The sequence below is a fragment of the Juglans regia genome, chromosome 5 (assembly GCF_001411555.2).
Source record: "Juglans regia cultivar Chandler chromosome 5, Walnut 2.0, whole genome shotgun sequence".
Classification (NCBI taxonomy): Eukaryota; Viridiplantae; Streptophyta; class Magnoliopsida; order Fagales; family Juglandaceae; genus Juglans; species Juglans regia.
The window spans coordinates 20,235,691-20,258,376 of record NC_049905.1 but is presented as its reverse complement, the minus strand read 5'-3'; the positions used below and the strand labels follow the sequence as shown (position 1 = coordinate 20,258,376).

At 36.0% G+C, this 22,686-nt stretch overlaps 1 protein-coding gene across 1 annotated transcript; it reads right to left on the bottom strand.

Annotated features, from left to right (window-relative positions):
* Positions 1 to 15,179: 15,179 nt before the first annotated feature.
* On the bottom strand, positions 15,180 to 20,526 carry LOC108982564. Its single transcript, XM_018953974.2, has 4 exons — positions 20,196 to 20,526; positions 17,002 to 17,467; positions 15,646 to 15,723; positions 15,180 to 15,554 (listed from the first exon to the last, which is right to left on the bottom strand). Exons 1-4 carry the CDS (start codon positions 20,524 to 20,526, stop codon positions 15,446 to 15,448), a joined length of 984 nt encoding a protein of 327 aa, XP_018809519.1. The 3' UTR covers positions 15,180 to 15,445.
* Between the last annotated feature and the right edge of the window lie 2,160 nt (positions 20,527 to 22,686).

The window sequence follows — 22,686 nt, the reverse complement described above, 5'->3', positions numbered from 1 at the left end:
GTGCCCCTCACAAAAAAGAATCGCCGGTGCCATTCCTTTATTGAAGAATAACGCCTCTCCAAAATAGTGAAGCATCTTTCGGCAGAATAAGACTGGAAGCTACAACAGTTCCCGTCAAGCCGATTGATTCGGAACACGCTAAGAAACTCCCGGGCAGTTAGGTCGGGGTAATCCTCTACGCCACTCAGAATGATTCGAAAGGCTATGCAACTGGCCATAATAAAGTGCCAGGCATTAGGGTTGAGTTGAGCCGGAGCGAGTTTCAGGAAGTCCAGGATCTCATGCACTGGATGGTAGATTGGCAAATGCAGCCCAATAGATAACATATAGGGATAAAGGGCCACCATTGTCGATAGGCCCTGCTCGTCCACCATTGTGACACGAGGTGAGGGAATTTCCAGAGCAGTCTCATCAGGAATGGGGAACTCTTTGCAGAACGAACGTAGTTCATTTTTAGTCATGGCTGACGTCCACCGTTGCCCAGCATAATAGTTGAAATGGGCCACGTTAGCACTTCGCTTAGTCATGGTGAGAGCAGACGGAAGAAATTGGAAGAACTCTTAGGTATTCAGAAAAACGAAAGGAGAAGAGCAAGACGAAGGCAAAAGGAAAGACGGCGTGACATTTACCTACCGCACGCGTACGCAGAACGAACCAATCCTGGGCGATGTTGGCATGCCATAAAGCCGCATTAATTAATGAGGCCGGTGTTAATGATTACAAAGAGATTGGTTCACATCACAACAAAGGGGCAAGTGCCCATTTGGCCATTTGACTTCTACGTTTCCAGGCCAGGGTTTAAAAAAAAAAAAAAAAAGAGTCTTTGAATTTCTAGGCCACAAGTGTGCTAAAAATTTATGGGGTACTGTGAAGGGAGAAAATCCCTTATGCTGGGCCAAATAATGAACCCAGGTCGCAACAGAGATATATGGTTTGGGTTGGATTGGGCGGGAGGCAGGGCACATCACGTGGTTTGGGCCAAACAAGTAATACTTAGATCAAGGCACGGGTAGGAAACCCGGGTTGGGCCATACTGACGGAACAGAAGATATAGGCAAAGCTTGGGAAGGAAGGGACACGACGTATATCACCAGTTGGAAGGGACCCGGGACAGAAAGCATGCTGCATTTAATGCAGCCTAGAGCAGCATTTAATGCTGCCCAGAGTAGAAACCACGCCGCATTGAATGCCGCCCACCAGAGCAGAAGGTGTGCCGCATTCAATACGGCCCAAGACCTGAGCAATGTACAGCAAGCCTGAGACCTTCGCAGCTCGACAAGGTGACGACATAGGAGCTGCTCGGTGAATCAATAGCACAAGCGTATTATCCCCTACTATGTAACACCCCATTATGGTGGGGGCTTGGTCGGTAACTATAAATAAGGCCCAACTCACAGCGGACGAGGTAATCAGTCAACCTATCACTATCACCTTACATTATCATTTTTTTACTACTATTTATTATCTTCTTCACCATACTGACTTAAACATTGGAGGATCAACAGACCCTGAGGTCCCCCCCATAGTTACTGTGCAGGTGACCGCTCGTATACCGGGGGGTGTAAAGTTACCTAGGCATGCAAAACACGACATCAATACTAATATTTTCCATCCCGCACTACTAGCTCTTTGTCACATCACACATCTCCATGTACACTTTAAAAGGAAAGCACAAAAGTAAAAGATCAATGATAATTTTCTTTTCCTTTTTTAATCCCCCGTGAATAATTCTGGTTAAAAAAACACCGATCACAATAAAATTGTGAAGAAAAATAATAAGGTTATTATCATTCTACTATCTATTTATTACTCTTTTTGTATCTGATTTTTTTTAATTTTTTATTTTACTTAATGATTAAGGAAGTGAATATTAGTAAAATTATATATTTTTTAAATTTTTTTCTTAATGATTAAAGATGTTAAAAAAATACTTAAACGAAAATGATAAAAAAATAAATACACTATAAGTAATAAATTGATAGTAAATGAGTAATAATCCTATCACTACCCATTTTAATAAGAATAAATATAGATAGAAGTTACTATTGGGAGCATCCATTTTGCACACATGATATGGTATCATCGAGACCACACATCTCCCCAAGTGAGTGTTGGGAACAATCAACTAGAAGCAGTCACGCAGTGAGTGCAAAGTGTGTACTGCTATAGTGACTTCTATCTAGCATTACTCAATAATAATACCTTTTCCAGCACCAACTGCCAACCAACGGTCCAACACCACCCGATCGATTACACCCAGCCAATTCAACAACGAGTAATTTGAGCCTTAATCACGAAACAAAATAGAAATATAAAAAGAACTCATTTTTCTTACCAAGTTTACTTCTGTACGAAGATAACTGGGAGCTCTTATATATATCTACTTATATATAAAGCACGAAGAGGTCTGTAACAGTGTTTTCGTCTAACATTTTTTTTTTTAATTTTACCCCTACTTTTATTCCAAAATTACGGTTTTGCCACTGAGAATTTTCCCATTTTGCCCCTGTCTCTCCCGCGCGCGAGCCCTTCCTCCCCTCTCCCCCGTTCGTTTCTTCATTTGCTACGGTGCGCCGCCGCACGCCGTTGTGCTCGACTCCGCCGCTCTCATTCTCTTCCCCTCCGACCGGCGTCCATTCCCTTCCAATCTCAGCCTCTCTCGTGCTGCCGTTGACCGCCACGAGCGAATCGAAGCCGCGGCCCGTCCGATTCTTCGTCGCCTCCAGTGCTCCGCCGCACGCCGGCGTGGCCAACACCGCCCCACCCATTCTTTTCCCCTCCTTCCGGCGTTCCTCCCCTTCCAATATCAGCTCCTATCGTGCCACCGTTAACCGCCACGACGAATCCAAGCTGCCGCGGCTCTGTTTTTTTTTTTTTTAATTTAATTTAATTTAATTTTATTGATAGGAGCGTTGTGTCTTTATTGTGTTTTATTTCCTTTAATTTTGAATTATGTAAATATTGAATTGAATTGTTACAGTTTCAGTATAAATCTAACTTTTTTCTTTTATTAATGGTTTTTGTTTAATGATTTATTAAGAAATAAACTTAAATATATTTTTTTTCATTTTTAGATAAATTGAATAGTTTATTAATTAACTTGAAATTAATTACACTATTTGAGGTAGATCTATAATTTTTAATGTACTATAGTTTGTTTAATTTTTTTAAAAGGAAAATGATAGGATTACTACTCTCCTACTACTCATTTACTACTCTTTTTATATTTGATTTTTTTTAAAATTTTTTATTTTACTTAATGGTTAAGGAAGTGATTATTAATAAAATTATATATTTTTTTTAATTTTTTCGATTAAGGATGTTAAAAAAATATTTCAAAGAAAATGATAAAAAAATAAAAAACTTGAAATTAACTATGAGTAGTAATTGAGTAGTAATAGGGTAGTAACCCTATCATTACCTTTTTTTAAATGTAAAGGATGAGACTTTATAAAATATATGATTAAATTATTTAATACTTACCACTGTAGTTTTGAATTTTAAAATTGACACATTATATATTTATTTTGAAAATAACAAATATACAACATGCGCATCCAACTATAATTATTAAGAGTAATAATAGTAGATTGGTTAGTATAATTACAAATTTTCATAAGGAAATAAATTATAACTTCTTAATAATTTAAAAATATAATATGTCATTATTACTATTTTATTTACCCAAATGTGAAAATGTTAAATAAATTAATGCTTTTTATTGTTATTATTTTTTATAGTGTTTTTGTTTTAATAATATTAAAAAGAGTTATGAAAACTTTTGAAGTAAATTAAGATGATCTGGTTTGCATTTTTAAATTAAAAGCTAAACTGCCTTTGAACTAACGCAATAATTTAACATTATTTGTAGTGTTAAATAATATGGTCTAGAATATGTTAATATATATTAGAACATTTTTAATTTTTTCCTTCTCTGAAAATTTATATAATGTTGGAGAGAGTTAGATGAGATGAAATTTTATAAAAAATAATTGAAAGAGAGAAAGAGTTAAATAAAAAATATTATAAAATTAAAATATTATCAGACACTTAGATTATAATTTTATAATATTATTTTTATTTTAAAATTTAAAAAGATAAATTATATTTTATTTGAAATTTGAAATTTTGAGAAAGTTGTAATGATTATTTTTAAAATTTTGTATTTCAATTATGTTTAAAAAGGAGATATGATATGATATGAAAATTTTGGAATAAAATCTATTTTCAAATAGACTTTTATTTGAAAATAAGTAAGGGATGAACAGTGTTCTTATCAATTTCTCTCTCTCTTTTTTCCTTTTTTCTCATCAAATCCTGTTCTCTTATATTTTTGCTCTTTTGCCGATTAGGTGAGTTTGGATACTGAGGTTTTTTTTTTGATAGCTTAGATCCTAATTGAGATGAGATTAGTTGAAATGAAAATTAAAAGTTAAATAAAATATTGTTAGAATATTATTTTTTAATATTATAGAAACATTAGTCTTTTAAACAAGAGATTTTGGTAAGGTTAACCAAACAATATTTTATTTTTAGTAAAAGAAATAATCTTAATTTGCTTATGGATGTTACATTTCATTTAAATGCATTCAATTCTTGAGTTTGCTGCCTAACAAGATCCAAGATTCTCATTATATATTATTTTATCTGGAACTCGTAAAAATACTATTGGATATAAGGATTGATATTAGGGTTTATAATATGAGATAAAAAGGGAAATGATTTTGTTAAAAATCCTTATTCATATGCTGCTTGTGATAATATGATGATTTGCTTTACACGATGATTCTATCTGAAATTGGTCATATTTTACTGTCTATTATACATCTTACAATATTTAATAGTAGACAACTGGGCATACGTGCAGCGCACGTTGCGCTTAACTAGTATATATATAAAAGAGAAATCATATCTCTTTGGAACGGCAAATCCGATGCCACGTGTTGAATGGAAGCCAATATCCAATAATGAGCTGACACATCACCTAAGCGCATAGAAAACTTTACACCACAGCACACCATAGCAAAAGCATAATCAAAATCCCAGACCTTCATAGCCCTTCGAATTCACAACTTTAATTCATTGTATTTGAAGCAAATGTATCAAATGTCTATACAGACTTGCGAATTCCAGTTTCCTGTTGTTATATGCATGGGTCTCTTTGGTGAATAGGAAATAGAGGTAGTGTAAAAGCATGTACGTTCAGTATCACATCAAAATCAGCAGTCAATTATCATAGCCTTCAGACAATAGAGGTCTTACTTTCATCTTTAAGAGTTTTGGAACACGGCCTTGAGTCAAGAATCAGCAGTCACCGAGTAAAAGCAAGGATATTTATCGAGTTGGTTCTAAAATTAAACCAGAGTGCAAAGTTATTAAGTTGATAGACAGACATTTTCTTGCAACTCTGGTTCAATCCCCAGTTCTGTGGATGGATGGTTTAGCAAAATATTTAGGTGAAATTTTCTGAATTTTTCGAATCCTTATAGTTTATTGACAGGACAATATTATCTGCAAAACTTGATAGATCTCAAGCTCAAATAAATAAATTAAGAGTAAATAAAGTTTCAGAAGGCCTAACATTGGATGTCAGTAACAGAAGTGATCGTCTCACCTGAAAAATATTATTTATAATACTATTTTTGGTTGCAAATAATTTTATGCAACGATTATCCCGCCACAAAATATATGTTCCGCTGTGAGGTCGCACAAATTTGTTTTGATTGTAAATACTTATTTGCGTCGATTGAGGTTGATGTAAACAAGTATTTGTGACAAAAAAAATTATTTCCAGTGAACATATATTACTGGAAATAGTATGTTACAAAATAAATAAAAAATAGTATTGAAAAAAATACATTAAAACAGTACACATCCTACATTAAATTACAATCTATAAATCAATTACACAAAGGACTTGCTTTTATATTCTAAACAATTACATTATATTACAATACATAAAAACTCTTATATACATTAGATTACAATTCATAAAGCAATTACATTATATTCAAAGTGTGCAACTTTAAACTTCCTAAGTCACATCAAAATACAAAACTTATAAGCATGTATTATCAAGTACAATGTACTAGCAGAAATATTTGTATTGGATTCTAGCAAAAATATTCGATGTCACCTTCACATCATTATAAAACAAAAATGCTAAAGATATAAGTGGAAATGAAATGGGGAATGTAAGAAGCATGTACATGAAATGTTCATCTAAACTCGGGCAGTATAAAACACTTAATAGCATAAATATGAATGCATGGCCTAGCTAGTCTAAGAATTATCAATCCCATTTTTCACTTGCCTTAGAAGATGAATTGTGTTAAGGTTTGGCCTAATTTATATAATTGATGGACATGTATCAACGAAAATAGTCAAGACAATTTCTTTAACAAGTTGGACTAATATATATACAAGGCATAAACATGCACAAATTAGCATATAAAACCAAACAAGAGGAAAAACAAGAAACAAATTTCCAAACACAACAAAAGAAGAGAAGAAGTTAGACTCCATCGAGTACAAGCTAACAAGTTGGATTGATAATTCGCCAAAATGCATAAAGTTAAGTCCTCTTAAAATAACAGTACCATCGAGTACAAAGCTAGCTCAACACCTACTACAAGAAAACTCTTACCACACTTAAAGAGAGAAGTTAGACTCGTCTTTCAAAAGCATGGACTCCCACACATTCTTCCTAAGTTGCCTCTTGCATCCCTAGCCGAAAGCAATGCTCCTTGAGAGAAGAAAACATCTGGGATCGAGATCAAAGACAGAATACTATTACTGCTAACCAGCCTAAGATCACTCCGAATTGCGTAAACCAACATCACCATAACAATGAGTACAGTTTGACGCAAAAGGGGTGATCTAAAAGAGTTATCCCACGACAATCTTTCCATCAATTTTCCTTGGAGTGATCTACTAACCCAAAAATCTACACACATTAGTCAAGCCCGCAAGGTGGATTGAGTTGAGTAGCTAGAGAGGAGTTGTTGAAACAAAACATGCCGGTATTAAGAGTTGGAATTGCCAAAAATGTCGAAGAAATTGGGAGTACCATAAGGAAGTCGAAGAAATTGGGAGGAGTCAGGTCGATAACACCAAAGAGCGAATTCCAACAGATACTTAAAGCATTTGCGGTGGAGGATGTTTAGATTGCCACACCAACTCCTACACATGTTGAGATTAGATGCAGGTGTATCATGCATGTGATGGATCATTATTTCTGCTCTAAATTCCAACAGAGTGGGTTACATTTATTTTACTTATTAAGAGAAAGCATGTGATGATGCACGTGATCATTTAGGTATAAATGGTTGGTTGGCGACTTTGGATTCTATCTGAAAACTAATTTACAAGCTTTAAAATGGAAATACCAAGATATGGTTAATGACACAGGTACAGCTAAATACTTGACAGAGAACACAAAAAGAAATAATAATCTGAACAGTGCAACCTGTAGATAACACAGAAGTTAGTCATACTTAATCAATTCAGTATTAAAAATTCTATCATATTTGTCATTCAAATTGAACAAATTGTTTTTATTCTGACCAAAAATATTAGTATTATTTAACTAGATGCATTCTTGAATGCTGGGAACATTATACTGCACGACATATCCCAAGAAACATGTTTCTCATTCAAGAGCTATTTACACTAGTGCTGTTGCTAAGTGCTCTGTATAAGTCGTGATGTAGGATAGAAATGAGAACAAGAAATAGAAGCAGAATAATAGCAAACAGAGAAGAAAGGAACTAAGAAAAGACAAGGGAAGAATAGAAATCAGAAGATAAGAGAGGAAGAAGAAAGCAAAGAGAAGGGGTTGGAAGGAGGCGGCTGTAAGCGCTCAATTCTCAATTCTTCAAAACTAATCTTCAGTGTTTCATTACAAGCAATTAAATAGAAAAAATAACAAAACCCTACGTAAACCTTAAAAAGTCTATGGGCTAAAGCTCAAGCCCAAGCCCATTAAAATAAATAAAACATAAGTAAAATAACCAAAATAACAATAATAAAATATGTCCTTATCAACTCTCCCAGGGTAGGAAAAATTCAACTCCGTCGAGTGAACAAAACACAATAAGGCTGCAATCAATCACCCAACCATAAGCTAAGTAGTTGAGTAAGCTTCTTCCGACGTCCATAAATACGAGTGAGTGGAGGCCTGAATCTGGTATCCCCATCAACTCCCTCGGAACGGATGGACGGTGACTTGGGCAAAAGAAGATCTTGCTGATTCCGATAAAGCTCCAATAAATCTTAATCAAGCTATTGAAGTGTGTCTCTGGGAATCTATGTACAGTCGGAATCAAGTTGATCTACCCAACGAACAAGGAAACGTTGAACCTTTCCATCATTGGTCAACACAATATGTTCATCTAAAATAGCATCAATTTTATCTTTGTGTGCTGTGATAAATGGTATTGGAGTAGGAATGACAAAAGGGTTAAGGTCAAGGTCCATAGATGAAGGTAGAAGAGGATCATTACAGGGATTGAAATGGCCTTTGTAAGCAACTAAGTCCTCAACATTGAAAGTAGAGTGGCAACCAAAATGTGATGAAAGATCAATGACAAAGGCATTTGGACCAACACGTTTTAAAATTTTAAAAGGACTAGCACTACGTGCCTGCAATTTGGAAGTGTATCCAGGTGGATGCCGTTCAGGTCTAATTTGGATCATAACATAATTCTCAACCTTAAATTCAACATGTCGTTTATGCTAATCAGCTCGAAGTTTATATGATGCATTATTGGCCTCAAGCTGTTTATTGATCTCTATCTCTATATGCGAATCTTGAAGATGTTGAACAAATGTCACAGTTGACACAGACACACTAGCATGTGGGGACATGGGAATAAGGTCTAAAGGCTTCCTAGGCTTATAGCCATGAACAACTTCAAATGAACTCATACCTATAGACCGATTCACATAACTATTATATGCAATCTAAGCTGTAGGGAGGATCAAATCCCAATTCCTAAGATTTTTCTGGACTAGACATCTTAATAAGTTGCCAAGACTGCAGTTAACAACTTCAATTTGACCATCCGTCTAAGGGTGGTAAGCGGTGGAGAATTTCATTTTAGTGCCAACCATATGCCATAGGGTTCTCCAAAAATGACTAGTGAAACGAACATCCCTATCTGAAACAATAGTGTTAGGAAGACTATACAACTTGACAATCTCATTAAAGTATAACCTAGCGACCTTAGACACATTTGGAGTCTTGCGACAAGGGATAAAGTGAGTCATTTTCGAAAAACAGTCCACAACAACAAAAATAGAATCATGCTTCTTTGGAGTGTGTGGAAGTCCCAACACAACATCCATATTGACGCCTTGCCAAGGACAACTAGGGACGGAAAGGGGTGTGTAGAGACCAGTATTTTGCTGCTTCTGTTTGGCCAACTGATAAGTGTTACAGGTGCTAACTATCTTAACCACATCTTTCTTCAAGCTAGGCCAATAAAATTGACGTTCAATCTCTTCTATGGTCTTATCACGTCCAAAATGTCCAACCAATCCCCCGCCATGAATTTTCCAAACTATAAAGTCCCAGACTGATGTCCAAGGGATGCACAACTTATTGGTTATAAAAAGATAACCAGCCTCCAGACGGAAACCATCAGTAGTATCTGACTGCCCACTTTGCAATGCGAGAAAAATATCCCTAAAATCAGGACAAAACTCGTACTCTTCCTTAAGTCTTTCAAAACCTATGACCTTGATATTCGTGATTGACAAAAGGGAGATGCAGCAGCTCAAGGCATCAGCTGCTTGGTTCTCAATACCCTTCCTATGTTTCAAACAACAGAATAGGCCTGCAAATGCTCGACCCAACGACCATGCCTAGAATTCAACCGTTTCTCGGAGTTAAGGTAGCGGAGGGCCTCATGGTCCGAATAAAGCACAAACTCCTAGGGCAACAAATAATGGCACCAATAGCGCAAAGCCTGCACAACTGCATACAACTCCTTATCATAAGTAGAGTACCGTTGTTTGGCATCATTTAACTTCTCACTGAAATAAGCAACAGGATGACGTTCCTGGCTAAGGACTCCACCTATTCCTAGCTCTGAGGCATCACACTCGACCTCAAAAACTTTGGAAAAATTGGGAAGTCGCATGACAAGATCTTCCGTCATTCGCTTCTTGACTAACTTAAAAGCCTTAGCCGCTTCCGGTGTCCTACGAAACTCTCCTCTCTTCATGCACTCCATGATAGGAGCCATAATTGTGCTAAACCCCTTGATGAAGTGACGATAAAAGGTACCTAGGCCATGAAAACTCCTGACATCATGTATAGTCTTGGGCTCTGGCCAACCAACAATGGCCTGAATCTTTGTGGGGTCAGCAGATACTCCTATAGAGGATACGATGAATCCTAAGAAGACAACTCGATTGGTAAAGAAAGAACATTTCTTCACATTAGCATACAGACTTGTTTCACGAAGGGTAGAATAAACATGTGTGAGATGATCTAGATGTTGCTCTCTAGTCTTATTGTAAACAAGAATATCATCAAAGTAGACGACGAGAAACTTACCCATGAAAGGCCGAAGAGCTTGTGTCATCACTCTCATAAAAGTACTCGGGGCATTGGTTAGAAAAAAAAGGCATGACCAATCACTCATAAAGACCATCCTTCGTCTTAAAGGCAGTTTTCAACTCATCACCTGTGCGAATCCTAATTTGGTTATACCCACTCTTTAAATCAATCTTAGAAAACATTGTGGCACCAAACATCATATCCAACAGAGAAGAAAAGAACTAAGAAAAGACAAGAGAAGAATAGAAATCAGAAGATAAGAGAGGAAGAAGAAAGCAAAGAGAAGGGGTTGGAAGGAGGCAGTTGTAAGCGCTCAATTCTCAATTCTTCAAAACTAATCTTCAGTGTTTCATTACAAGCATTTAAATAGAAAAAATAACAAAACCCTAAGTAAACCTTAAAAAGTCTATAGGCTAAAGCCCAAGCCTAAGCCCATTAAAATAAATAAAACATAAGTAAAATAATCAAAATAACAATAATAAAAGATGTGCTGATCAAGTTGCCCAACTTTCTTATTTTGAGATGATTACTCTTCTGTGGTCATATTTATTTTTACATATTAAAAGGTCTGAGGCTATCAGCTGCATGCACTAATACTCTCTCTCTGTTCTAATCTAATGGCAAAAGTTGCCTATGTTAAACCCACTTTTTTACTTTGTTGGAGCTAAAGGGTGAGGTAAATATATTTAAACAAGAAATTTTATTTGCAAGTCAGTGTCTAACATGTCAAATCAAACAAAGATCTATTTCAAGTAGGTCAATTTTACATTTTTTTTTACTGCGACTAAGTATCTGGGAACAAATCTTGACTAATCCTATGTTGCACAGCCCTCGACAAAAAAATTTCACAAAAAAACTTAAATATCACATTTAGTGATGAATTTGTAGTACTCGTCGGAAATGAAATGACGGTAATAGAAAAAAACTTGACGTTTAGTGACCAATTGTCGCAAAGGCCTGTGGCATAACTCAACCTCTAAAATGGAAGTCTGGAGTTTGAAACTCCCTCTCCCAAATGTGTAAAAAAAAAAAAAAAAATTATCGCAAAGGAATTGGTCACAAAAAACTATTTTTCTTGTGATGATTTTTGCGGCGATTGAAAAATGCCGCAAAATTGAAAATATGCCCTAATAGAAATTGTATAGTATTGGAATCGTCGTATGGAACCATTTGCGACAAAGTTTAGCAGCGATCCAAATTTTTCTGCAAATGATAATTTTTAGTGTAAAATGATATACTATCTCCATGCACGCATCTCCAGTATCTCCATGTCTTATTTCAAGAAAAAAAGGAACATAGTCGAAAAGAAAATAGACATAAGAATAAATTAGATAATAGAGTAAAGGGAGTGGATGAGAGGGAGGAGCAGAGAGAGCTTTTATTATTGTTAAAAAAAGTTATTAGAAAAACTGTCAATGTATCTCACTACATGATGCAATTATTAGAACTAAAGTAACCACAAAGACCAATAGTGGGAAAGACCCTCCAAGTTTGTAACATTTATTTTGTCCTGACTTTATATTACCTTAGTTTTATCAATGCAGATCATTTGCTTAGAAGTTCTGAAGAGCTTTTGGATTTTGACTTCTACAAAGGCTGAAGTTGTTGCCTGTTGTGTATCTCACGGCCTTGATTTATATATTCTTTAAGGTATCCTGAAATCTAAAGATGTGCTTTAAAAAATTATATTTAAACAATATTTTATTCAACTTTTAACTTCATCTGTATAACCAAACCAGGCTGAAAGGAACTCACTCCAACACAATCTTTGCAAACGCTTTTAGCTTTGGTAGGATAGCACTCATATACCCAAATGTGCTCCTTTGTATTTTCTAGAATGCTACTTCCTTACGATTGCTTAGAGCATCTTCAATGGATTAGCTAAAAGTTAAATGCATCATATATTTAGTTATTAGACCTCAAAATATCATCACAATATATATAGATATATATATATATATATATATATATATGATCTTTCTCATCTAAACATCTTGCAGCTTGGTTAAGGAACTTGAACCTTGACCAACATTAACTCAGGAATTAAACACAATCATTTTGTCAATACTTGAGTTGCATCTCAATCAATATCATGATGTTATTGTTTTATTTTATAGCAAGTGGTAAAGGAGAGGATGAAGTCAAGAATAAAAGAAGAGAGAAATGTACGCTAAATCATGTCCATTTGTAAATCATATATTATACACAATATAGAGAGACACATTTACTTATATTACATTTGATTTTGTCACTCATGTCTCTCGGATGCCCCTGCATTCAAAAACAGCTTAGGGAGCATGACTATATTATAGGTCCAATCCATGGTTTGCTTATATCAAGTTTTGTGAATTGTACTTTTGAAGAGGGTGTTTTTGTAAACAATTATATATATATATATTTGATGTAATGATGTCTTTTACAATATTATTTAATGCATTCTATTAATTAAGAGATAAACTGCCAATATATGTGGTGTCCAAAGCCTATTTAACAACTTTCATTTATCTTTAGCTTCTCAATTTACATTGCCCATTTGTCTTTAGCTTCTGACACCCAAGAGCTTCCACTAGATTTTGTAAAGCTTGCAAACGATGCATATACTTAATTCACAGGTAAAATTTATGTTTACTCGATAGAGATTGGCTCTGTATGTAATCACAACCCTCAATAATTTATGTCTATAGGTTCTTAATGATGTTGTATCTGGTCATGTTGAGCTGGCCATGCATATTATTTGCATTCACTTTACATCTAAAAACGATGCCTTTAGTACTAAACCAATGTTGGAATGCAGGTCTGGACTTAAAATGGTAACAAACACTAACAAATCATATGCCCTGCATTGTTACCTTTCTAATGTAAAGAAGCTACGGTGCTTATTAACTAAGAACTTGTAGATTCAACAATGGCTTCCAGTTTATTTATGCTCGCTCATTTGATAATATTTTCTTCCAGTTTATGCAACAAGAACTCTGATGACCTGTTCTTTTACTGTGAAGTTGTAAAATGGTTATATCCTTATCAATTCTCTTAAATAATTGTATGGATGGGCGGTGTTAGCTAGGTTGCCCCCAAATATGCCCTCCAAGTTGATCCCCTCCCTCCTCCCTTCACATGGCCTTGCTACATCAGTCATTTTTTTTTTCTAAAAAAGAGAAGTGAATTATATACCAACAGGGGTGGACGATGCGATTGTTCTATCTTGCTCACCCACTCAATATCTTTTTAGAATCTCTTGTGAATTAGTTTTTTTTTTATAAGAAATAGACTTCATTTCATTCTATAAAGGAAGTTACATCTGTTACTCAAAATTACAAGTCAAACTAACATCTGTTATAAGCATTCCCGTACACAAAAACTTTGCTAAACAGTTTTTATTGATTCCACAATCCTTATAATTGTTAATGGTGATGAAAAGAAAAATGACACAGGAAACAATTTATTAGAACGAACACACACACACACACACATATAATGATCGTATCACCAAAACGGATGACATTGTATTAATTATGTTCACTTTCAAGTACCAGAAAATATTAACTGTCGATCATCTCTACTTGGGATGATGATGATGATGATGATGATCTATTTCACAATATTGAGGACGCTATATATGTTTCAGTTGTGTGATTAATGCTTGTAAATGCACATCTAGTTTGTACATAAAAATGGCAATGCATGCCACTAGTATCTTGTATATTTGTACATATTTATGAATTATTATCTGAATAATAATAAAGCACGCATTTATCACATTTATCCTATCATAGCTCAATTGCATAATCTTGAGTTTCACAAATTAAGTGAGAAGGGAAACAAAATTTTCATGTGAGAGTGCTGGGGGCACATATATCCTCCTGAATATATATATATATATATATATCATGAAGTTTTCTGTTGTATTTAGTCCAAATATTGTCGGAATTAGTAGAAATGCTCAACATTTAACTGAGGAGTACATATCTCTATGAATTTCTAATGGTCAGGGTTTAGTTTTCCTTATCTTACAGAGTGGAAGCTTCAAACCCATTTGAAGGGAGCTCGAGTTCTTAGGCCAGTCTTTTGCTCTAGTGTTGCTTTGACTTGGAGATCCTTCCAGTTATCAGCCATCTCGAGTGTATGGCAGCACTGTAGGAATTGTATTGTAATTGTAAGACAGCACTCCAAAATGTGGTTGTGGAGTAGTTTGTAGAAAGTGTAATTTGTAATTTGAAGCTTGAAGAATGTTGAAATTTGTCGTTTTTATCAAATTGTGGTTGTAAATTTGCAGTTTGTAGTTTGAAGAATGTTGTATCTTAAGAGTCAAGATCTCCAAATTATACTCGGAACCTTTCATCTTGAAAGTATGAAAACAGCTGGCTGACTTGTGACAATTGTAGCATGAAAATATTACCCATCGATAGCCATGATATTGTTTTACTTTTACAAGTTCTTTTCTTCTTTCTTTTGTTGGATTTTGTTTTTTAAATTGGTGATTGTGGCATCCATTTCCATTTTGGTTTGATGACTTGGATGGCCTGATGAACAAGAGGAATGCATACATTTATGCTAGCTTATTTTTTAGCTAAATAGGAACCATTTATTTAGATGGAAAAGTAATAATATCTTGTGCAAGCTATATTTAGGCAGAAACTCACATCAAGGCCAAAGGCTTTTTCAATACAAATGTTAAAGTGATTTTGACATGATGCTTCCGTCTGTTGATCCGAACCAACCAAAAAAGTTACATATTTGATTTTGACACTATGCTTCCTATTTGATCCAAACCAACTAGAAAATTACAATAGATACAACCCAATACAAAAAGAACCATATTCATGTACACAACCCTCCGCTTTTCAAGTTCAACCTCAACCTTGTGAACATTTGTCTCTCTTACTTTATCTTCATTTTCCAAGCTTCATACTCATGCAACAATACATTATCCTTCCTCTTCCAATCTTGGTTCTCTCTTGTCAGATTGTCAGAATGTTTTCCTCTATTACTTTGTACAAAACAAAATTTCATTAAAACATGCTTAACTCACTATCTACAACACATTGAATCATGAAAGTCCAAGGCTTGCCTTATCATACATGTACAAATTTCCATTAGTATCAAGTTTATCAAAAGCACCATCGCCTCCAAGCACCCATGCAACACTAGTGCAACAACTGTCGAAAAGAGACAAGTTTAATCGAACCAGACATTTAGACTACTTGAATAAAAATAGTAACAATAAAAATACTTGAAAACAGATTCTACTATGACGGAGTAGCAAACAATTGGAAGTCAAAAGAAAAACAAATGAGAGCAGAGATGGAAATAGCAAACCCCTGTACCTCATAGCTTGCATACCAGAAATAATTTAACAAAAGAAAAGACAGAAATTGTTTTTTTTTTTTTTGAGAGAAAAGATGGAAATAGTTACCCTAGGCATGAGAAGAAACTCTCCAAGAAACCGTAGGTGGCGAGATTGGCAATGGAGAATGTGAATAAGGAAATTATTCTGGTCATCAACCAAGAACACATGAACCAATATTGAAAGTGGTGACTGTGGAATGATTGTGGTAATTGTGGAACTTCATAAAGAAATGATTAAAACATAATGGTACATTCCACCTCTGACTTCTTGCAAATAGAAAATGGAAATTGAAATGCACAAGCAGTCAAGTTTATCAAACATATGTCCAAATGAAAATTCTGGAGTTGATATACCAAACATGAATTAGGAAGGCTTTTAGTATTTTGTTGGTACAAATGGCATTTTGGTGACAACCCCATTATATGCCTTTCCTCGAATCACAATCTTAACTTTGGTGCCTGCCTTGTGTGGCCCCACATACCCCATGGCAATATTCTTCTTAAGGCAGGGGCTAAATCCTCCACTGGTGACTTCCCCAATTCCTTTTCCTTTATCATCCTAAATCAAACTGTGGCTTTTGGGAGGTGGTCCTGAAGAGAAAAACCCGACACACCTGACTGGTGGACCCTCTTCAAGTTGCTTAAGTATCACCTCAGCACCAAGAAAACCACCTTCAGCTCTTCTTCTCTTCTCTCGACCATCGCTCAATAAAATCTCATATAATCTTCATTGGGAAGTTCACTCGAATGAAATGAAAACCACCAAAAAGTGCCATTGAAAAAATCATATAATCCATTACAGATACATATAGCAAACGAATCAATGACAGTCTTTCAAAAACAGACAGTGCAACCAGTCATCTGGATCTCAATACTGTTTCTCCACAACCTCATTTGAGTAAGCAACCAATCACACAAATCTTCTAATCTCATATAAGAAAAAAGGGTACGACACAAGGGCAAAGATCATTACTGAACAAACCCAGAAGACATTGAGTTGCAAAGCGAGGGAGAGAAGGAGATGGACGGGAAAAACACTTACAAATACGAAAGTTTCACTCTAGCGCTCAGGTTGGATCTAAAAGTACCTCAGCATCGAGATATTCAAGAATCGCGGCGAGGTAGATCGGAGCTTGTCCTCTGAGCGTAGCGACCCTTCTTCAAATACCAAGCAATCCGACCCATAGGGAATTGAAGCCCAGCCTTGATAGACTTCGAGACTGACTGAAGGAACGAGGGCTTGGGGACTGATCTCCTCTGGAGGGTTGAGGTCGTGGTGGGAGGGATGAGGCCGGTGGTTGGCTTCGAGGGCTGAGATCGAGGAAGACGAAGGGCTGAGGTCGTTCAGGAGGGGGAATTGATGGGCATGGTGTCGGGGGAACTGACTGACTGAGGGCTGAGAGACATGCCCAGCAAACCAGTCCAGTGGTGTTAGTGAATCCAGTCCACACGTCAGGTGTGTTATGGCTGCTACCAATAATGAGATGATGCGAAGATTATTTGATTGGGAGTACCCAAAACTCCTATACTCTGAAAAACTCTTGGCATCAGCCACTGTTTAGTATTAGCCAAAAGCACACCTTACGTGTCTAAACTAGACACAAGCCCCGATCATCTCTCTCTCCCCCTCTTCTCTTCAGCCTAAATCCTCTCTTCTCCAGTGACGAGACCTTCCTCTCCCATTCAAAATCTGCAGCCCTCGGTTTCATCTCCCCATTCGAAATCTACTGTTCCCTGAGTCCACCTTCCCTCTTCTACAGCGACGATCCTCCCTCCCTCTTTTGCAGTGATGACCTCGTTTGACGATACCACCCTCCCGCAGTGTGCTTCATCCCTCTCGACCACCCCACGGAAGATCCACCACCTCTCGATCACCCCTCCAGAGATCTGCGGCCACAAAGGAGTTTTCCCCACTCGAGTAAACTTAAAAAGAAAGAACATATGCTCGATTAGATTGGGTTTGTGAAAGAACATTTTGCTAGTACTACCAATGCTGAAGTGGCTTCGTGGAAAGCATAGAAAAGTAGGAAGAATTTTTTGTTTGGGTTTGGGATTGGGTGCTTGTAGTCTCTCATTGTCCATTTGATCTCGACTGGTATGGGTATGGAATATGTTTATAGAATGATAATTATAAGAGAACTGCGTGCTCAGCAAAATAAACAAAGCAAAAGAAATATAGTTATTGCATGCATGCACGTATGACAAATATATAATCTCCAAGTAGAATGTGATTCTCTCTTTTGCCATATATTGTTTTCGACTCAATATTTTCCCTTTCCACAATAGGCTGAACCGAGAGTTACATATTACTTACTATATATGGGCCAGATTATACCACAAGCAATATGCTCAAGATATGTTTTTCTCTGAGTATAGACACCATTGCAACACCTTTTGATTGTCTCTCATTCTCGTGGACTTTGACAGATTACCACTTCTAAGATCATAGACCATGTCTTCTAGATTGCACTTCTAATTCCTTAGTTTCCTCTTGATCTTTATGTGAACTTTGGTGGGTTTTAGTTTGAGGGTTTACCGGTTTTAAAGGATTTGCAATCTAGGTAATCAAGTAATTGGATATTGGTTTCTGGGGTCAAATTCTAATGGATTTTCTGTTTGGAGCTAACATTTGAGTTAGTCAGGTTTTAATTGTAATGTGTTGATGATCCAACCTTATTGTGCTCTAATCAATGTGTTTTTTTTTTTTTTTTATATATATATATATTGTTTTGGACAACTTTGCTGGTGTTAGTCATGGGATTTGATACTGGCTATGGTGATAGAACCTAGACAGTCATGGGATTTGAGGTGTTAGTCATGGGATTTGAAGTGTTTTTTTTTTTAAATTTTATTTTTAGGGAGAATCTGGATCGTCAAATTTAAGTGCAGGGGTAGTTGTGCCATATTACATGAACTCTTTGAAGTGTTTATATGTGTTTAGCAGAACCTGAATGTTGCTTCTTGTCTTTAGAAGATATGTAGCATATATGTATGAAGACTGGAATGGGTCAGAATTTGTGGTCATCATTCTTGTAATGAATTTGTGGTAATGAATTTGGAAGTACTATCAATTGTGGTTGTATTTGTAACCAATTTTTGTTTCATCCTCATTATGGCTTTCAGTATTTGATCTGTCTATTTCTGCCATTTTTTCAGATCTAGTTTTGACATTTGGTAAACATTCAACTCAGAGGATGATGCTGGGGAGTTTGCAGAATTTCTTTACCCCTTCTCGATTTTGCACCCGAGAAGCAACCAACTGCTCAGCAGTGTATGCAACACCCATGGCTCAATCTCAGGAATTTAACAGAGGATGAGATGAAAAATGAAGCTAACCTGGGAAATGTGAATGTTGGGATGAGCAACCTGGAGATTAAGATGGGTTAAGTGAACAGGGCATGAAAAATATTGGTACAGCCACACTTTTTTTCCAGAGTCCCTCCCTTATTTCATCTGTATGACTGACTATTGATTGTATTTTTTTTTTTTTTTTTGGTACACTTCTAATAAGATTGATTTTTCTAATAAGATATATTTTTTGATTTACTCTATAAGATGAAAAAGTGGTGATGATTCTATAAAGGGAATGAGAGATTTGTCTTCAACTGTAAATACTAAATACCCTCTGGGAGCTAACCGGAACATTAGATATATATGTTATTCACGTGTTTAAGTTGATACGACGATCATGGATGATTGTTTTGTTTTGTTTTATGCTCTCCTCGCAAAGTCCACACGTGGGAGCAGCCTTTTATCACCCAATATCCCTCTTCATTAAATTTAAATTTAACAGGATTTCCATTTCTAAATCTAATAGTACTGTATTTACGAAAGCAGCAACTAGTAACATATATATGTTACTTTGATAAGTAACGACACAGCATATAAAAGTAAAACAATCAACTTGAAAAAAGAAATTATATAACCAATGATACTCAGAATTCCATTGTTCATTTCTCATCGATTCTATGAGCAGGACGAATATGCAACATGTTAACAAATACTTTTCAATTTATTCCATCACTTGAATCCTAACTTGAAGCTTTGCTTTTCTGTAAAGCACGGATGCAAGCAATTAAATATCTAAATTTAAACTCAGTCAGTTCATCTTCATTACAAAGCCAGAAAAAAATGAGCAAAAAGGATAAATCAAAGAAAGCCATTTCTGTAAAAAAGAGCACCATGAACCTACCTCAGTTATCAATTTCTATCACAGTAGCCACCTGTCACGACTGTAGTACTTTTGAACATCACGACTGTAGTACTTTATTTTGTTCGGCACAAGTTGGGACTTTGAACCCTTGGCATTTCCACACTGGTGTAGCCCCAATTGGCATCATGCCATCAGCCGAAGGCTGCATTGAGAATAATGTTTTACTGCCAGCAGTCAGGCTGCCTACGTTATTCTCAGTCATTGGGGTGCTTCTCCCATTCGTCTCCTCCTTGGGGTTTGACCGATCCCTAAAAGTACAAATCCTTAGCAGCAACCATTTTAGCTTCACTCTTGCCATTTTATCCTTCCGAGCTTCCAAGCTTCCGAGCTTTGCTTTTTCAATCCAACAAGCAGTCACTTTGAGGAGGCAAAAGGACATCAGCATCCAAGTGATTGACATCACAGATATTAGCCTCCATTATTCCTATTATTTATTAAATTTTCACACCCAAATGTTGAACAATTCTCCATATGTATAAATTGGTGTCTCCATTTACATTCAGGCTAAAACAAACATACGAAAAACTGCACTTTCAGTATAAGTCCAATATGCAATCTGTACTCTTGACTTCACGTTTAGCGTACATTTCTCTCTTGTTTTATTCTTCTAAAACACGTATGGAGATTAGAACTCTTGACTTCATCCTTTCCTTTACCACTTGCTATAAAATAAAACAATAACAATATTAAACATCTTTAGCTAGTAAAAAGGATCAAGTACCAAGACAAATAAGCCTTGATTTCTATGTGAGATATATGCAAGATCAGAAGCCACTACCTCTTGTGCATTGAATGGTTCAAGAAATCGGAAAAGAAAGAAAGGTTATAGCCTCTATTGCCGCTATTGTGTGGCTATCCATGAAGAGAAACTCAAAACTGAAATTGGTCCAAGTCTTGGATAGAGTTCGTCCTAGCAAATAGGTAAACCCTTCTCGGGAATCAACACCAAAAAATTGTGTTAAACTTCAACAACAATTATGACTATAATGTTACACATTCAAAATGGACGGAGTAGGTTGAAAGTTTGAAAACCAAAAGCTCCTAAATTCTAGTCATGGTCAAAACCCCAGGAACATCCCTTCTTTAATCACATGGAACTGGTGTGCACAATTGTAAGTCTAATTCGTAATTGTTAAGGATTTGTTTTGTGAGTTGTTTTGTATGGTTTTGAATATCATGCATTTCAATTTTGGGAAGACAATAATATGTTGGTTTAAAAAAAATAAATGAGGAAAGCTTGACAAGGTAATTAAATTTCAGTAAAAACGAGCCATTGATTATCATTACAATTTTTTGTTTGGAATACTAGATATGAGGGAGAAGAACAGTAAAACTTTTTGGAAAGAGAAATTTTAGATTTTGGCATTGAAAACTCAAGATCATCATCATAATGAAATGGACAAAATAAAAAATTGGTATTGGATGGGGTAGGAATTTCACACATAAAATGGTGTGGTGGCTGAGGAAAATGTTCAGATTATGTTCTTATTTTTGCAGACCAGGCTAGATTATGTTCAGATTACGTTCAGATTTTTCGTGATTTTTATGCTAAACAAGGCTATATTTGATTGAGGAAAAAATAGTTGAAATGTATCTCATCCCACAATTTTTTTATACGAGTTGTCTGAACTCTCAACATCTATCTCATCCCAGATTTGCAAATAGCTAATTTCTTCAAGTATAATACACTGGAGGAATATTCAAAAGTACTGAAATATACAATAGGGGTTAAGCTCTCTAGGCACATGGTCCTCACCTGATCCATCAACTCTTATCAACTCTGATCCATCAACACTCGGGATGAGTACTCGGGATGAGTTGTAGACTCAAAGTGTTAGGAATTTGAACCTCCTAAATTCACCCCCTAGGATCCACCCTTTGGTGAAATATGAAGAAAAATAGAGAAATAATAACAATACAAGAATTTAAGTGGAAACTCCCAAAACAGGAGAAAAAATCACTAGACCCAGAGAAGAAAATACACTATGTGAAAAATTATTACAATCACACAATTTTCTCCTCACCCCAAATGACACCCACAAAGCTTCCCCACTAGCAAAACTTTAACTCTCACCTCTTTCCCTTTTACAAGAAAAGGCTAATAGAGGAATTTTACTAGAGTCACAAGTTACTAAATAAGCTTATGATTTGGTGTAATTAACTAAGAGGCCAAGCACCCTTATTTATAGGCCTTGAGGCCTGCTCCTTACTTTTCACCCACCGGTGTGGGACTCCAAAGGAGCAAACCCAACAATCTCCACCTTGCGACTTTGGCTGATCCCACAGCCACACTCTACCGCAATGAAGATCTTCATAACTTCTTCTATCATGCTCCCCCATAAAAGCATACCCACTCAGAATAAACCAATTCCAAGCATTTCAATTTCGGCCCATGTCGAAAATAACCTTGCTGAAAAATTATGGTGCAACTTCCACGTTTGGCTTTCCTAGAAGTTCATCAGCCAACGACATAAATTTCCACCACACACCCTACATTAATGCCAAACCAATGCCTGTGTGCAAACTTGTGGACCCGCTAACATTAACACATCCTCTATCA

Bases quoted from the DNA above. Each gene is read 5' to 3' on its own strand.
- LOC108982564 (XM_018953974.2), bottom strand. From the start codon at position 20,526: ATGTCAATCACTTGGATGCTGATGTCCTTTTGCCTCCTCAAAGTGACT. The intron at 17,468-20,195 runs GTGCCGAACAAA...AATACTAAACAG, and splicing joins AGGGTTCAAAGTCCCAACTT to TGGCTGATGCCAAGAGTTTT. The intron at 15,724-17,001 runs GTACTTTTAGAT...TCTTTTCGACAG, and splicing joins TTGAATATCTCGATGCTGAG to TTGTTGCACTAGTGTTGCAT.